Source organism: Simochromis diagramma, unplaced genomic scaffold, assembly GCF_900408965.1.
Source record: "Simochromis diagramma unplaced genomic scaffold, fSimDia1.1 OVJJ01000822.1, whole genome shotgun sequence".
Classification (NCBI taxonomy): domain Eukaryota; kingdom Metazoa; phylum Chordata; class Actinopteri; order Cichliformes; family Cichlidae; genus Simochromis; species Simochromis diagramma.
The window spans coordinates 5116129-5134817 of record NW_024387520.1 but is presented as its reverse complement, the minus strand read 5'-3'; the positions used below and the strand labels follow the sequence as shown (position 1 = coordinate 5134817).

The 18689-nt window shown below is 38.2% G+C and overlaps 1 protein-coding gene across 9 annotated transcripts in view; it reads left to right on the top strand.

The window, feature by feature from the left end:
- The window catches only part of trpm3 (transient receptor potential cation channel, subfamily M, member 3), a 155857-nt gene that overhangs the window by 3275 nt on the left and 133893 nt on the right, over positions 1–18689 (top strand). For 2 of the 9 annotated variants that reach the window (XM_040019000.1, XM_040019008.1), the window contains exon 1: positions 7459–8771. In XM_040019000.1, coding sequence (XP_039874934.1) covers positions 8568–8771 — 204 coding nt within the window. In that variant the 5' untranslated portion in view covers positions 7459–8567. Of the gene's footprint in view, positions 1–1315; positions 1379–7454; positions 8772–18689 lie in introns of those variants that run through there. The other 7 variants (XM_040018998.1, XM_040019002.1, XM_040019003.1 and 4 more) reach the window with 6 other exon arrangements.

The following is an 18689-nucleotide window of genomic DNA, read 5'->3' as shown; positions in this document are numbered from 1 at the left end:
GTTTGACATATTTGGAAAGGTTACCAGGAGACAGTGTCTTGTCTCTAAAAAGAACAGGACAGGATGGCTTTGGTTTGCAAAGCTGCATCCAGACAAACCACAAGACTTCTTTGTGGCAGAAGGCTGCCCCTCCCCGAGCCTGGTTCTGCTGAAGGTTTCTTCCTGTTGAAAGGGAGTTTTTCCTTCACACTGTTGCCAAGTACTTGCTCATATGCTGGTCGTTTGATTTTTGAGGTTTTCTCTGTGTTATTCTAGGGTCTTTACCTTATAATGCAAAGCACTTTAAGGGGACTATTGTTGTGATTTGGCACTAAATAAATAAAATTGAATTGTATTGACACAATGTCCTTTGGGCAGATGAGACCAAAGTGGAGCTCTTTGGCCACAGCAAACACAGCAAATGTCCACAAACACCTCAGATGAACTGTCAAGCACGTTGGTGGAGAGGAGACGACTTGGACAATTTGCAGTCACTGACTCAACCATGGAGTCCTCTGTATACAAGTATGCTAGTCAAATATGAAGCCATATTTGTTTTTTCCACAGGACTAGATGTTCAGTACAGCGGAGAAAGTGCCTTCAAGCGTGATTGTGATTATTGTTATAACAGCATTTATAATTTATTTATTCTACAGTATTTTGATCTTTGTGGCCCATTGTACTAGTAAATCCACACTCTGCAGTTTGCCTTGTGTTGCATTTCCCGGTAATTAAAGCTTTGCTATCGTGACTTGATTAAAAAACTTTAAATTAACTGAATTTGGAGCACCTTCATAACACCCGAAACACACATGTCTTATAATGTTCTTACCAACTTTTTTTTTAAATGTAACGCAATTCTGAAAATATACTGTGAGGATTTAAAAAAGGAACAAAAAACACTTTCCTGTCAGTCCCAAACAAATAGTGAAAAACCTTTGATTTATGACCTTACCTCGCTGGACAGAAAACAGACTGAAATCATAATATGTCAGTTAACATACAGCCACAGTGAGTGTGCAGATCTTCATAATGCTTTGAGTGTAAAGAGTGTAGCTCCAAGAGATCTGGTTTCAAAAAAAGAGTAAGGGATTTTTGCAAATAAAACTATTTGTGTGGCATAAAAAAGAATAAAAAAACACAAATGCGGAAGTTCAAACATGATTTTACTTTTTGTTTTTTAGAATCTATTACATTTGCTGTCTTAAAAATACTTTCAAATTATGAGTTCAGTGTCAAATTGTTATTGGACAGAGATGAAGCAGTTTTGTTTCTGACATCTTCTGACTCTAAGAACAACAAATATCTCATTTTGCTCTGCTTTTTTTTTACCCAGGGGAAAATGACGAGGAAGTCTCACACCAGAAGAGTTCTGACCCCACTGTGCACGGAAATTAAGGTAGGAACGATACTCCCAGTTTCCCCGAATATTTTAAATACTAAAAAGACAAAAAACAAACAAACATTTCATTTCTAATAGTCATTTCTAATAACTCGTGCCTGCCTTGTTTCTACACATTAATGATCAAAAATCATGACGAAAACAAAGAAATATACAATTAAACTGACTGTTTGGTTGAACTGATTGATAGAATAATGAATGAGAGGTTCGAGCTCAGCAACCCTCACTCCAGTCCCGCAGTGATACATTGTGTTTCCTAATGCAGCTTAATCACGATAAAAGCCTAATTAATAATGTTAATGCAGTGTTGATTAAAGAAGGAATATAGTTTTCTAGTAAAGAGACTGAAGTGTTTCTGTTTCTCAGGCTACAAATGCTTATTATCCACTTGCTCATCAACAATAATTAAGACAAGAGTGTAAAGCCTCGTTAAGAAAGTCTAACCACCACCAGTAGCTGTTTATGATATTAGGAAATAACAAGTTTTTCTCAGCTAATGGCAACTCCTTTAACCCTCATCTCCCGCTTCTCCTTCTATTCTGCTCCGAGCCTGTTTGCAGCGTTAAAAGAATAAAATACAGACAGTCAAAGTCACGATCGCACAGCATTTTCTGCTGTGTTAATAGGTCAGTTAGACTTTTAACACTGCAAACATACCTTAGATAACACAATGTGCCACTAAAATACAGCGTTTGCCGGTTAATTTATTGTAATTTAAAACATTTCTAATCAATAAATATTATCTTAAATAAATTAAATAATGTTCTTTCAAAAACAGGTTCGCCCCCCCAAAAATATTTATAGCATTACATTTAATAAAAATGTCTATTGATTAAAAAACAAAACAGATCAGCGTGAGGTCTTAGAATTATTTATTCACATTTTGAAGGAGAAAAAAAGTTTGTCCACTTATTAATATTACTAATTTGTACTACTGAATTTAAATATAAATATGTAATAAAAGTTACGTTATGGTGAACATGACAATTGAATTCTGTAGAAACACATGAATAAATTAATTACAGAATATTAAAGACTCTCTTCAGGCTTTTGGTCTGAAAGTGTTTCCTGCAACTTTAAATTAAAGTCAGTGTGGGTCAGAGATTTGTCTATATGTTACACATACGTATATTTTATGATTTCTTTGGGACAAACACCGTGGAGAACATTTTGTGCAAAATCCTTTCAAATTTTCTTATTTACGAAAACCGCCCAGCACTGAGTGAATGACAGATAATTTGATTGTCAGGAGAAGAGAAATAATTTGTTCTTCAAACGTAAGTGTTTCAAAGCCAGATCATTTCCTTTAAAATGCTCATTACTTCAGCAGCTCTGCTACTACTGCTTGAACAATTTTAATAATTGTATTGATGTCTGTAGGAACAGTAATTCTGCCATTAACAGACTGAACACAAGAAAGTAATGTCTTTTTTAAACTCTGACAATTAGTAGTTGTTTAGGAGATCAGACACTAACTGAGCAAAGTGTTCTTTCACACCCTCGGCTAATGGTAGCCCCTCGCGAGGGCATGCTTTGCTCTTTTGCTTATGTAACTGGTTAGAGTCTGAGCCTGACACTTCACGTTCAACCCCGTAAAAAAGTATTCTGCCACTTGGAGACTTTAAAAGCCTTTCCAACATGTTGCTTGTTTAATGAGATGACCTCGAACTGATGGGTACATTTTGATAAGACAAACAACTCTGTTAATTACTTGGTTTTGGGAAATTTTCACATCCGTCTGACACGAGTTGAACTGAACAAGAAGCACAGGTTGTCCTCTGCATATCTTACTTTCTTTTTTTTGCGGCACTTAGTACATCACTTATAATTTTTGTTGTTAAATCTTTTTCATGCTGTGTAAGAAGATGTGATCACCTGCCATATATGAAGATTTATTTCTTAGTAACTCTTATCAGTAAAGTTTCCTGTACGAGAAAAAACACAGAAAACACGGCTCTGTAGGATTGTGTGTATGTGGATGCAACTGAGTAGCCTTTCATGGGAAGAGTGAACATGATCATAGTTGTCAGGTTAGTAACCTTAGCAACGAGAAGATGTGAAAAGGAATCCTGAGAATGGAGACGTGCCACATATAGCATGTTAACACTTAAGTTACATTAAAAAAACCTTTCTCATTCTCTCAGGCCATCGTTGTTTAGAAAGCTGCCAGGTTAATGAAAGTCAAATGGTTTGTATGATCTTGGTCTCAGTTCTTGGACCTTAAACCAAATAAAACAAAGAGATGCTGAACTGACTGAGCTGGTAGGCTGTCAGGTTCCTCTGAGATCAGGTTTGTGGCTGTTTGTGCTGTAGTTTTGCCTTCTTGTGAGATAAAACTGTAATTGTTGTTTGGTTTTAGTTGTAGCTTCTAACCAACAGCATGCCTTTTAATCAACTATATACATCAAAGAAGTGCCGAGAACATAGCCGTGAGTCTTTCTTACTCTTTTTAGGAACACAGTAAACACGAATATCACTTGTTTCTTTTGACTAGAAATTGCAACCAAAAACAGTGCAGTGTGCATTTTTCTTTTTCTTATGCTTTGCATACTCCGAATCTTAGCAATAGCAATTTAAACACTTGAGTGCAAACAAATTATGTCTGGATACACAATGCAAATGTTACTCAAAAGACTGAGTGATGTACAAATTACTTCTTACTTTTTAAGAAAGTAATGATACTTATTATTCTCTGAAGAGAACATTTTGTTCCCTGACAAAGTTTGAAATGCGCTGCCATGCTATTACTGGTTAACAATACAAAGAAGATTAGACTACAGTCCACCTCTTAATGAGGCTGCACAGAGTTTTCTTTTAATGTTTAAGTAAGAACAGAAAGCTGACGAAAAGTTAAAAACAAGCCCGAAGAGCACTTCACATTGATCGAAAATTGGCAGTTGTGCAGAGATTGCATTGAATTTTTTCTTTTACTTTTAGCAACTGGTTGCTAGTAGTTGTAACAACCAGCTAGTTGCCCAGAGGTTGAGTGTTCAACAACATCATTCTATGGGCGTTTGATCACAAGGAAATTGCAAAGGTTACCTGATGGGATGCGACCTGTCTTCAAACAATCACAGCTGGATTCAGACTGGCTAAATTAGCCCAGATTTAGCCAAGAAGACACACATCCAATCTCAGACACATTTGGGAAAGCTTGTAAATAACTGTCTAATTGATAAATCGATTCAGCTGGTTCCCTTCTGGTTGGATACCTGTTTAAAAACTAGGTTGTTGAGTCCCTATGGCATTTTACAGTTACATCGCTTTCCTGCAGCAACTACGTCACTGTTTATCGAGGAATTTGTGTTCCTCTAACCTCTAATCTGCAAGGTTACGGCTGGACTGTGAATGCAAGTATGAATTTCTGTTTGAATTTCTGCTCATGTAGATGACAATAAATTTACAACTGATAGCAGGCTGTCTCTATCTTATTGTTGTTTAATGGCTGTCTTGAAGAACAAAAGTCGCTTTGAAGATGGAAGCTGACTACAGGTGCTCACAAACCTGATCCTTACCCTCAGAGCAGCCACTTTTCGAGTTCATTACACGTGGTTGGAGTATTTTTTTTTTTTTTTTGAGCCAGGATCTTCAACCACTGCTTTCCCGGGTGTGACTGTAGCATTAGCACCAGTTTCTGTCCAGGTCATAACTTTACCGTTATGATCTTTTCCATTCATGCAATAATAATAAATGTAATGTCCATGTAATGTCCATCTCTGCCCCATCAAAAGTTATAGACTGCTCCAACATTTTTCTTGCAGGCTGCACAAGAACTGAAATCAGTTGATTTTAAAAAGTATTTTAAAAAGTGTGCAGGAAAAAGAATACATAATGTTTTTTTCCCCTTCTTATCGGTCAATAACTGGTGGACCCCAGAAGCACAAGTAAAGCCAACTCTGTGATTACTCTGTATTACATTGCAACACATTACATAGTTTGAATTGAAGGCACTCTGTGCTTTTTAAATTTTGAAATGCTGACTTTTGGAGGAGGGGAAATAGGCTGATGTGAGCTGGGCTAGTAGGCTAGTAGAAGTTGTTAAATCCACTCAACTTCTCTCAATTTCAGATGAATCCAGTGTGTTTATACAAAACATGCCTACGACCCTTTCTTTCTTTAAAGAAAGGGCGTGTGTGTGTGTGTGCATGTGCTTTTACCTTAGCAAAGCAAGGTTCCATTGTTTTTCATTGCACAAAATACAACATTTATTTTTTTCTTTATAAACTAAAAGTAATATGTTTTTTACTGCTTTAGGAGAAAAAGGTCACCATTTCCAGTCATCTTTTATTCATACATCCCACTAAAACAGACATTTACATATCATATATTTTTGCATAACCTGGAATAACATTTCCATAAATCAATATATGCATATATTATGCAGTATGTTTACATTACCTGTCATATTTATTTTTCTAAAGCTTGCATTCATTTGAAACCAGTAAAAAGCAGACAAATCTCAGCGGCGAGTAGGACTGAAGTAGCTTAGATATTTGGTTTTTCTTGAGTTCGGTTAGATAAAAGCAATGCAATAAATAAATAAATAAATAAATAAATAAATAAATACTAGGCTTTGGGCTTTTCATGGCTGAAACTTTGGTCAGTTTTGGCTCTGGGATAAAATTATGTATACAAACAAAGACAGCAGCTAGCAATGTAGGCTGGCTGCTGTTTAGTTTACACAGTTCAATTAAGATCAAATCAAGAGAAAGACAACCAAGAACTTTTAAAAAATACATTATACTACTTATATTAAGCAGGTTACTCGTTCATATTTGTTAGCTTTATCTATACCAACCGCTCCTTGTGATGGGATTTCATTTAACTCCTTTCAAAATGATGTCAAAATTAGCTTTAACTGACTCACTGATAGTGAATTTTATATGTCTGGTGTCATGGTTTGCTTCAGATAATACTAAACACTATTAAATTAACAAATTGAAGTTAATTTAGTTGACTTTTGAAATGTGAAAGCTTAACTAAATAAAGTTAAGTGTGCGTAACTTTAGTGCATTTACACAGAACCATCAAACTGTTAAGAGACGTTTGTGTAGCTGAATTCAGTCTAACGCTGAAACAAGCAGCCTGCTGTGTTTTACTATGAGCTAAATATTATTAAATATTTTCCTTATGATCTGAAAGAAAGCACATTAGTGTTTTATGCACAGCTTTCAATACAATATACAAATTCTTGGTGAGAGCCTATAGGTCATTTTCTCTAATAGTTTGAATGATCAAAAACAGATTCATAACATAAAATTCTCTATAAAACATAAACACCAGTTAGATTTATATAAAAGAGGAGAAGCTGGGACCTGTGAAGGCTTTGACATTTCTGCTTGAATGCCTTTTTGTTTTCTTGCAACTTTCAAATTGATTGAGAAATTGTTTAAGCTATAGAAGTGCAACGACTTTTTGTTGTTTGATAAGACTGAATCAATGGTATACTCTAACAATCTAGCACGTACACTCTGACATTTCCTTTTAGCTTTTCTGATCAAACATGTCATAACTGGCAAAATGTACATCGCGTGGCTTTGAGTTGTTCACCAATAACATTGAGGGCTGGCTTTAATATCCTTTTGTTGTCATCATTTGTTTGACCTGAACTGGTGATGGTGTGTTTTTTGCTCCAAAAGACGCCGTCTCTCGGTCTCACTCCTTCTTCTGCTCTCCCACTCACTTGCTCCCTGTACCTCCTCTCATCCTTCAGGGGCTCTCTGCCTTGCTGTCTCTTACTTCTCAGTAAGACTCTCTATCTCTCGCTCGCACGCGTAAACGCCGCAGCGTCCTCCCAGGTGGTGAGCGGTTGCTGGGAGCGACTGCAACAATGTCCCCGGTGTTCAGACACTGTCACCTCTTTTTACTGTGCATCCCCCCGTTTCCGTCCCGTTATCTTACTTAATCCCTCTCTTCCCGTCTCTCTCTATATCTCTCATATTATTTTTTGTCCCAGAATAATTTTGTGCTCTTCTCCTTTTGCCACAATCTAGTTTGTGGCATATTAGACTTGCTGTCATGCTGTTTCTCCACTACTGCACTGGAAAAATGGACTCAAATCCTTACCGTCTGTCAACTCCACAGCGTGGCATGTCTTTTAACACTTCTGAAGCCTTTGAGTGAGAAGTGTGAGAGTGGAGGAGGATGATGATGATGGAGAAGAAGAAGAAGGAGACCATGACTCTTGGTTTTATTTGGCGACACTTTTTGTTCTACAACAAAGAAGCCAAGGCTGCGCCATGAACTGTAAACCATGTGCATAAAGTACCAAAAGAGAAGAAGAAGAGGGGGACACACACATGCGCCACACACAGAGGAGAGAGTGACAAGCTGAATGAAAGATCGGGGAAGCAAGACAAGCAGGAGAGGGAGGGAATGGAGGTTTTAGTAGCTGTGGGTATTCAAAGCACAGTGTTCACAGTAAGAGAGTGACTTACTGAACAGGGTGTCTGTTTCTGTGCCTCTCAGTCAGCTTTAAGCAGCTCTGCGCAATGCTCAACAGGAACCCTGCACTCCTGAGACTCTTGCTTGTCTCTTCGTTTTTCTTTGTGTGGTAGCCTTTTTTTTTAACCTCTGTCCACCTGCCTAGCTGTCATCTCCTCTCCCCACCTCTCCTCCTTGTTGTTATTTCATCTCTTTCACCCGGATCTGAATATTGTACTCCCTGACCCCCTCCTCCTCCCTCTCCCTCTCTCTTTCTCTCTCCCTCTCTCCTTCTATTGCCTTGTTTCCCTATTTTTCACTCTCTCTCTCTCTCTCTCTCCCTGCGAGGAGGGAAAACAGCATCAACGGCTGAGCCACAGTAACAGCACATGCAACAGGGTGCAGGCAGCACCTTCTGCTTCACCACCTTCCTCTCTGACTCTCGCTCCCTGCCAGAGGAAAGACACAGAGAAGAGAAAGAAGAGCACAGGAGTGAAGCCGTGCAGGTGAAGATCTGTTGCGCAACAGATCAGAAGAAGAGAGAGAAAAAAGTGACATTAACAGGGAGACAGGAGTCAGACATTTACCCAGTCTTAGGACTTAAGGAAAAAGGGGGCAACAGAGGGAGACAGGGGCTGTTCAGTGGGTAGTTGAGAATGAAGTGAAGATGCCACCTGTGGCACTAGTTTGAATCAAGAACAGCCTCCTCTAGTCTGCGTGGCTGCCCTACTTGCCACATCTGTTGACTACATTTTTAACACTAATGGCTTCCAAGAAGAAGTGGGCAGAGCGGAGGGAGTTAAGACGGGAGCGGCCGTTCTCCACCCGGGATGATTCATCTGTTGCATCCGGGACGTCTGGGCCAGGACGTCCCACCACCAGGGGGCGTTTCTCAGAGTCGTGGAAAAGGCTCAGCTCCAGAGGGGGGTCCACCAAGAGGGGGGTACTCAACTCTCAGCAGCCACCGGTAAGATGTTTCGAGGCCCCCGCTACTGGTTCCCCCAAAGATTAATCGATGATCTGGGTGCTGGGAGGGGAAATGGGACAGGAAAGGCTGCTGTTAAGCACCTGTGAGAGATCAGGAGGTAATTGGGGTAAAGGAATTTGTAAGACTAATTTAACCAATCAAATGTACCAGTTTAGTAGTAGGGACTCAAGTAACAGCAGACTTTTTACACTTCTTGAGTGGTAAAAAACATTTAGCGTGTAGGTAGGTTGCTGTTTTTGCCACAGAGTAGTTGTTTTTTTAGCTTTATAGTCTGCCATCACCTGTTACCTTGGAAACCACACGCAGCAGTCAGAATAGCTTTATTATATTCATATTGACTTTATTGTATACACATACTCTAAATCACACAAACATATAAGATCACTTACTGGTTATGGCTTAAAGCTGCCACTTTTTTCTTTAACTTTACTGGCAGTCTTCTGTAGGAGCACCACAGTGTCGTGTCTACCAAAGACTAATGGTGATTAAGGTGCCTGCGTTTCCTGCACATAATTAGCAAAATGTCCAAAGGACCAGCCTGTAAAAACCCAGAATACCCAGTGGATGTGTAATGGGACAAAGGAAAAGAACTGCACATGCAATAGTGATTGAAACAAATGAAATAACTTACCTTGTGTATTGAACCAAACAAGAGACCAGCCTTGAGGACAGTGCCATTTGGAAGTTTTTGCATTTTTTTTAAAACAGGTATCAGCTTTATGACTATAAAAACAGATATTTTAATCTTGGTAACACTTTATAATAACCCTCAGCAACCAATTTTAGCAAATATTTCTCTCACAGTGAAATCAGTTTTCTTGCTCTACTTGCAGATTATGTGTATAAATGTATACATTATATTAGAGAATCTGTTAACATTATGTAGATAAATATTAATGTTTATGTGGCTCACTTGTCAAGGCTGTGAACCTGCAGAAGAGCTTGTGTGATTCTGTGCGAAACCAATGGGTTTGGATGACAGCAGCATTTGGGAATGATAATGGACTCAGTAATTACATTTTTTTTTTCTTTTATAGAGTTACAATCACATTTGGAAATCATTATTCTGGATTGTATTATATTACACAAGCTTAGGATCAAGTAACAATGCTGATGGTTATTAAACAGCTTTATTATTTCACTGTTTCCTCACAGCAAACTGTTTGCTAAATCTTAATTATCCATCAACAACATATTAACGATGGCGACTACAAAGTGTAATCTCCATCTTACTAGCCTCTTCGGAAATGGCCTACGCATAATACAATATTCCTGTGGATTAGCATTACTTTACAATTTATGAATAATCCAGGAGACAGAATTAAACTATTAGCACTTGCTTGTAAATATATCGGAAGTTTAGATGAATCACTGAAATTCAGACTCTTACTGTTTTCTACTCTTCATTTCTTATTTCCATTTTTCTGCTTGTCTTCTTGTTCCGCTTCAAAGTACCAGGATGCTTGTGTACTCCGTCTTATGGCAGCACCTGTCAAGCTAGTTGGAAAAATCTTCTCCATAGTCACTGCAGCAGTGATGAAACTTCTGGGTAATATGATTCTTAGGGATGCAGGGTCCGGTTCACACTATTTTCCGAAATACAGATCTTCTTTGATGTCTATGGATTTAGATGAGACCAGCTAAAGCCATCGGTTAGCCGAACTATCGCACTTAGCCAATCTGTGGCGTGATTTGGCAGCAGTTCCTGCAGTTGGAGATGTGCAGGGGACAGCGATATGCACAGATGGAGATACTAGATCTGTTTCCAGTTTCTCACTTGTGCTCCAGTAACCAGTACGATTTAATATTGCACACAAAAAAACTCAAAGGAAATGGAGCTTTTATTTATTTATTTTTTAGCCACATGGACTTAAAGGTAGTGAGCAGCTATACAGTTTTGTTCCACGTGGGCTTAGAGATCATCTGAATATATGGAAAAAGCTCATTTCATAACATTAAAGCCATTATATATTCTCCTGATTGCGTCTCATGTGCACAGCATTAGCTTCTCTTGGTCATTTGGGATTTGAGTTGCTTGGATATGAACCACTGTGTCATACTACACTGCAACACCACTGCTAGTGTCACATCATTAGTCATCCATAATGGCTGCTGTAGGTGTGTGTGTGTGTTTGTATGCCTTTTTATAGAGCGAGTGAGCGATCCTGTGTGTGACTAACTAAATGAGTGGGACAGACGGTGAAGAATAGAAATAGTGTTAGATGAAGAATTACTCACCTAACATCCAATATTTTGTAATTATTCTGAATGGATGAAAGACGGGAGGATTAGAGGCCAGGGAAGACCAGGAGAATGAGGCATTTAAAAAAAAAATTCACCACAGCATTGTGGATTTAAGTGTATTTCTTGAAATCTCGAGTAAATGTCTGCATACTAAATGGGAAAAAAAAAACCTTACAAAAAAGGCGAATAAGGCAACCAGCTGCAAAGCCTTTATCAAACTAAGAGATGACATCTTCTGCCAACTTAGGTTAAGAAGTTCAGTCAAAGTGCTTTCATGAGCCTGTCAAATGTAATATTCCTGCTCAGGCTTTCCAGTCTGCTTAAGTTAAAATGACTTATGCTATTAAGTTACAGCCTTTTTTTTTAACACTTCTTATTTCAGCTTGTAACCAAGTGTTTGGAGTGTTACTTTTATGCTTATTTTTTAACGTATTACCCATAGAAGTTAATTTGTTCCAGATATTACATTACTTTTTCATTTCTTTTGTGTTATGTATTTAAGTATAACCTCAAAGTTGACTGCACAAACAGCACAGTGCATTTCGTTATGATACTACAAGTTGATCCTTCCTTTTGTTACTTGTTGTAAATCAAACTGTGGCTTCTTGGTTGGGGTCAGCATACACTTAGTTTAACCATCACCCTGTGCCTAGATTATTATTATTTTGTTTTTTTTGCATAGAAATCGAAATTTAATATATTGCCTTTGCAGATGCAGACGAGACATTAGATGTATTGGTATATGTTTCTAGCATGGGTACAGTTTTCGATTTGTGGTCACATTGTTGTTCTTTTTCACAGCTCTTAGAATCCTCAGACATTTTTCTCCTATTTTCTGCACAAATGATCACTGCCACCTTTTCTTCACATCAATCTATCGAACTCATCCAGTTCATGTGCTGGAGGCTATTTGGGCTGTCATGGTGAAAGGCAGGGTACACCCAAACACAGAAAGACAGACACCCATTCATGCCAAAATTCAAACCTATGGCCAGTTGAGAATCATGAGTTAACCTAAGACGGATTTGTTTGCAAGAACTTAGTGAGCCCACTAGTGCAAACTCCACACCAGAAAGACCCCAGGTGATCAGTAGATCTGAATACTTCTTGCTGTGAGCCAACAGTGATAACCACCTCACCACTGCGTTGCTTTTATTCACATAGAACTGTAAGAAATAAAACAAAACAAAAAAACAATAAAGGAACACATTTTGAATCTCATATCTTTCAAAAGTATTTCTAAAAATACTGACGCGAGCCTGTGCTACCCCTCAGCCTCCTAGAAGATGCCCCTTTGGTATAAAGTTGAAAATCCTACATTGTTTAATTCTCAAGTTATTGGATTCACAAACTTGTCCACACCACCCACTGACCATCTGCCCGCCTGGCCGGCTGACAACAATACCCCGTCAACCTTTTACAGCTGAGGGGTAAAAATGGCTAATAATTGCTTTAGAGGTGAGACTGTAAATTTGGTAGTTAGGTTGGTGCAAAACTAAATATAACATCCTTTTTTTAAAAAAATGAGATATTTCTGATTTTTAATTTGCTGGCAACAGTTTCATTTAACAAAGAAGGTACTGACTCTTTAGGTTCAGCACAGGCCACGCCCACATATGATTTGTGATCTACACCAGCGGTCTCAAACTCATTACGATGCATGCTCTTTATACAGAGAAGTATTTTCTAAAAAAGTTGACATCCATCTAAAAATAGATTGATTATGAGAAACATGTTTAATATAAACATTAATTCTCCACAGTTTCCACATTGGTCAGTCTACTGTCATTACAAAGGCTTCCATAACACAAAGGAACTTGCTTAACCATCATACTTCAAGCTAAGGCCATACCATACCATACACTTTATTTAAAAATCACTTATTTATAAAGGGCTAATCAAAGTCCTGTACAATATCATATATGTATAAAAGACAAACACAGGCCAAGTAAAAGAAGAAGTTAAAAAATAACAGAGGATATAAAAAGTAAGCTAAGAGCAACATCTCACGGTTTTGGCCTTGGGTAATGCCGCTTTCAGTAAGAGGGCTATAAAAGTGATGATAATTCAGGCTGATGCTAGTATGAAAACAACTGTTTGAGCAATCCCTTCATGATGTGATCTCAGTCATTTGCAACACAGTGTCAAGTGAAGCGCAAAATATAGCGAGCCAAAGTCCAAAAATGATACTAACTTTCTTAACGTCCTTTCTTCTGGATCTGTACGTATTTATGTTAGTGAAACATGCATGCTTATGTTTATGCGTATGGCTAAAAAAGTGAGTGCAGCGTGTTATGTTGTCTGGCTGTAGCAGGTTCAAACTACAGCTTCTGCTCAGCTTTATAAATTCTCATTATGTAATTGCAGAGAGAGCCAGCAGGCACGCAATCAGAACCCAGAAACTATGATAATTAAAATGCAGCTGCTAATTAATATTATTGATCACACCTGCACCAGCACCAAAAACATGTCTGAGCAGTATCCACCGATGCCTTTCTATAAATAAAGCTACATATTGGGTGTTTATACTCATCGATGCACTTTAAGCCTGCACTTTAAAGATTGCTGCAGCCACTTTTTTAATGTGCATATGTTTGGTGGCTTCATCACCATATGTTAAATTATGCATTCATGCTGGATTTGTTGCAAATGGTTCGGTACAAGCTTCTCTCCTCTTTCACAGAAAAAGACTTGATACAGTTGGAGTTGTTACTTTGTATCTAGCCCAGCTTTTCACAGCCACACAAATTTCACACCAAATTAGGTTTGGAGCTATCGCTTAAATTTCCCTATGCACAAGTCTGTAGAGATTAAGTGTGTGATACACTGTTTCTCTCAATTTGGGTCTTTCTTTATTGCCATGCGAATGCCCTGCAGTTCACGAAGCCATCTGTGGATCATAGAGACCGTCTGCTCGGTAAGGCTAGAGAAGTCCCACATCTCTTTTAAAGGTCCACGGGGATGTTTTTTTTTTTCAGGTTTCCAATATCTGTGTGATGTCTGTTTGAGCGTAGCTTCTGTGTATTTTAATATGTGAACCGTGTGAGAATATATGAGGAGTCTCCTTTTGAGGATATGGCAATTTGAGATGGGATGGTAGTGTCAAAGCCTCTCAGCTTGTACCGTCACTATCAAGCTTTGGTTGTAATGAGCCTCATCTCATGCCACAGTGGGACCATACTGTCTGTAAAACAGATATTACCCCCCTCCCTTGATCATCCTTGCCCCCGGAGCATGACTTCAAAAGCTCCCAGAGCTCATTTGACTCTTTTTCTTATAGGTCTTTAGCTGCTCTAATGGGACACATTGGTGCTTACTATGTGTTTCTGGAGATTTATTTGATGTTAAGAAATAGAAAAAAAGAAAAAGAAAGTTACACCAAACATCAGATAGCTTTTTAAATGGAAACCTGGCAGCTTTGGTCACAGCAGGAAACTGTTTTAGTGCAAAAGACCTACTACATTTTTCCATGAGTCACTCTGTCATCTGTATATACTCTGTATATATCCCAACTTCTAGCAAATCATTTTTTCACACAAAACTGGTACATAATGATGTAAGTTAAGATTTTATTTTCTATTTTTTTCCCGTAATTTAAACGTTGATGTAAAAGCAAACACAGGTCGATCACGCAGCCTCGGTTGGTGTAACCGAACTTACATCACTGTTAAAAATGTCCTGCTTGCATACAACAGTCATGCGAACAAATCAAGTTCTTCACGTGTTTGTAGGAGAAACAGATGCAGATTTTGATGTTCCCATCTCTATGCTTCATGTTTTAATTTGTCTCGTTCAGCTTCTACCATCCTAACCGTGTAGTTCAAAGTCCTCACTTGAAACCTCGCTGTTTTTATTCTTTTCATTTAATGGTTCGTGCTGTGCCATTCTCTCTCTCTGCACTCATACTAGTTGACTGTATTTCACAATGGGTTATAAAAAAAAGTTGCATCTGGTAATTCTCTACAGCTATTCCTGCTGCTTTTTCCCTCCAGGCTTTTTTTTATTGTTATTTTGCTGCTGGTCTCTCAGGGTCTGCCTGTGCCTAACACTGCTTTTGCATAGAAATCACCCAACAAATAACCTGCATGATAATCTGCCGGATAAGATATGTGATCATGACTGGCTCCAGCATCCAGGCCTCCGGGCCTTCAGTCAGCAGTCTGGTCACTGGGGAGGCGACATGTGCAAGGAATCTGAATCAAGGCAGGAAGTGTGTGCTAGGCAATTAAAAAAATCCTCTCATGTTATCTCCTGTGGTTGCTTGGCAAGAATTTAAGCAAATTTTGCATTAGCTGTTTCATTCATGGGCCTGTGAGTCCTTCAGTGTGCATGAATATGGATAATCGCCTCACAGAACTAAAAAGGTACGGCTAACTGCTTAGCATTGCTAACTGTGGTAGATGCTTTTCCAAAAGTTTTTATGGAAGCTTTTTTCCACCAAAAAAACAAAACAAAACAAAAAAAAATCCATTCATAGCTGAAATTTCATGGCAATAAATAAAATTTCAAGAAACTAACTTTAGCTGAGCGACTTGGGACGCTCTGTGAAGCTTACTTACCGGGAAGCATTAGGCATCAGTTGGGGGTGGAGTTTTGTCGTCATCCTGTGAGGTGGGTGGCCGCTCTGCCTAACTCGAGAACAGGGCAACATAGGATGTTGAAATTCATACCATAGGTGCATCTACTAAAAACCTCTGACATGTTCCAATCTCAGTGACCTTGAACTCAAAGTCAAGGTCAGAGGTCAACTTTTCCATAAAACAAATTATTTCCTAAAATTTTGTTGCTTTTTTTTAGTAAAGTTTTATGATAAAAGTTAGAAATTCCACTTTTAGGTTAAGGTTTAATCACTTGCACTGAAAGTGCCCGATTTCTTTTTATATGTTCACATTTTCCTTTTTTAAATTTTAAAAGTATCTTCATAAGAGGTTACGGAGTTTAACCATACAAAGTTTTTGAGACCACTGTTACTAACAGCTTCACTGCTTCATTAAATTCTTTTGGAAAAGAGTAAATGTTCACCAAATATCTCCACATCACAGTTGTGTTAGCAGTATTTCAGGCTTATTTTTTTTAATGCTTCACCTTCTGCTCGTGTTGGATTCTCATTAAAATTAAGTCAAGTATAATAATGCTTCTGAGGCAGAGGTCATAAAAGAGGGAAAGCTTTCACAGTTCCTATGGAAACAGTGTGTTTCGATTACTTTTTTCCCCCTTTTTTTAAGCAGTGCTTTAGAACAAAAGTCTCTGTCTCACAAACTTCTTTGTGTTTTCTGCTCCATTGCACAAACACTCAAAATATTAAAAATAAGATCAGACGTCAGGTTAGTGCTGTTTGCCTCTTCAAGCTATTTTTACAGTTAAAGACAGACACTTAACGATTAAATGCAAATAGCTGTATTTTTGACATTGATTGGAAACACGTTCAGTTTTATACTGGTAGCTGTTTGGATCCAAAACTCAATGAGAGAGTAAAAGCTTTGATTACCTTCTTAAACATTTCAAGTTTTGAGTGATTATGTGATTTTTTTTGCAACTTTTTTGCTAAAGGTGGTCAGTCTTTCTCCTGCTTTGCATAAAACGTCTCATTTTTACCTACATTTGCATCCTAGGTACAGTTTTCTGGTATTGATTCTAATATCGCTGGGAGGCACTTACTGATTTTTTTAGGGGATGATGTGTTTTTTTATTTTATATTCATAAATAAGATGCACTTTTTATTTTGTCTTGGCTCTCCTGGGCTCACTTTAAGTGTTGCCATGTTTTTGAGAGTCCTAATCTTCTTTTTACTAATGAAACAAAGAAGATTCAGCCTTCAGGTTATGATGCTGTGTGAGTGTCGCAAAGACATCATGATGAAAAGAAGAGCTACGTAGCTCTCTTTGCTGACTGAATACACTGTCTGGTTATATTAAGTTATAAATGATGCAAACCATCTCAGTTGGCTGCTTGTGAATCTGATATGTGCCTTATCTTGCAACTTTGTTTTGTGCTTTCATGGTTTGTGCTTTGAAGTTCTCTCAGTGTAGCTGCTCAATAAGTGCAGGTGATTAACAAAATGTGACACTCATGCAAAATCAATTGAGCAAATATTTTAGTGCTGTGGTGATACTAGTGCCCCCTTGTGGCTCCTACAGTGAAAGAAAGAGATTAAAAGACCACTCAGCAGACAATTATTTGACATTTATTTTCCTAACTACTTTTGTAATTGTGTGAGATATTGGCTTTATTTGATTGGAAGGCTAACAATAGCCGATTCACTGACATGCATGGGCGATGTGGTGGGTTACCACTGCAAGGTAGTGCTAAGACCAAGTGTGAAGAAGGATGATTTGTGCAGATGTTCTGGTAATGGCAATTGCATTTGCACCCTGTTGTTGTCTCAGCAACACTTTTTGTTGCTTCTGGTCACTTAACAAGCTTCTTGTTTTTCCAAGCTTCTGACCTTTCCATTTTCAATGCTAACCCGAGCTAGCAGCATTCTTAATTTCATTCCAGAAAACAGGTTTTAATAAATTACTATTCATGTTATGCATAATGTATAGTACCCCTGCTCTATATTGGCAGATACCCAGTATTTTTTAAATTCTTTTCATAGAAGTGTTTCATTCTAGCACAGTAAGGTGAGAACCACGGCTTCTTTGTAAACCACTGGCCTATTGTAGTACAACTCATGTTAATTAAATAGAAATTACACAGCAAAGGGAAGGGGGAAATGAGGCGGCCATCTGGAGAAAGGCTAGTGGGTGGCAGATGGACAGAGACAGATGTGGGAAATGTGAAAACATCAGTCCCACACCACTCTCAAACCGGCATAGTCTGGCAACAAGTTGCTGACTGGGAATTAGCTGTCAAGCAGCCCTGGTTTGTACACAAAATTTAAACAGAGGTAAAACATCCTCTTGTTGATGAAGGAATCATTAATTTAAAAAACAATGACAAAAACAACAACCTGTTCTTGTAATGCAATAATAGATTTAAATTTAAGTAGTCCATCACGTTCATAAGCACCTCTTACTGAGTCTGTGCTGTTCTTGCTACCTCTGAAGCTGTCCTTTTCTTTCATAACCACGTTCTCTTGTTTGTTTGTTTGTTTTTTAGATATTATTATTTTTATTTTTTTCCAAAACTCACGAGTCTCACATGTTAAGACTTTGAAATGGGAAAACTTCAACTGAAAGATCAGATTCTTTTTTAAGCTAATTTACGCTCTTTAGACCTAGAACATGACGTAAACACAATAAAGGACCTACTCACTCCTCTTTGATGTTTTCTGTCTCGTCGTTCCCGTCCTCATCATCACCTGCCTAAATAAATAAATAAATGGACAGGATGAGATGGCACCCTGTGGTGAGATCTCACCAGCTGTCACTGCACCATAAGATGACCTTGTGAAGATCTACGTAGCTCATAGGCTATATAATGCCAGAACTGGGGAAAGAAAGGTCATGAGGAGCCCAGCCCACCAAGAAAATGACGTGCTTATCTTTTAAAGTTTTATTTTAGAGTCCATCTAAATTGAAAATCTGAAACAACTCAGTAATTGGTCTATTTTGGTAAGTGTCATAGCATGTTTGAGACCTTCGTTTCACTTTCTGTTAGCGGCAGTCATGAATCAGAAGAATCCCGAGGCTGGGCTGCTGGCATGCCAGC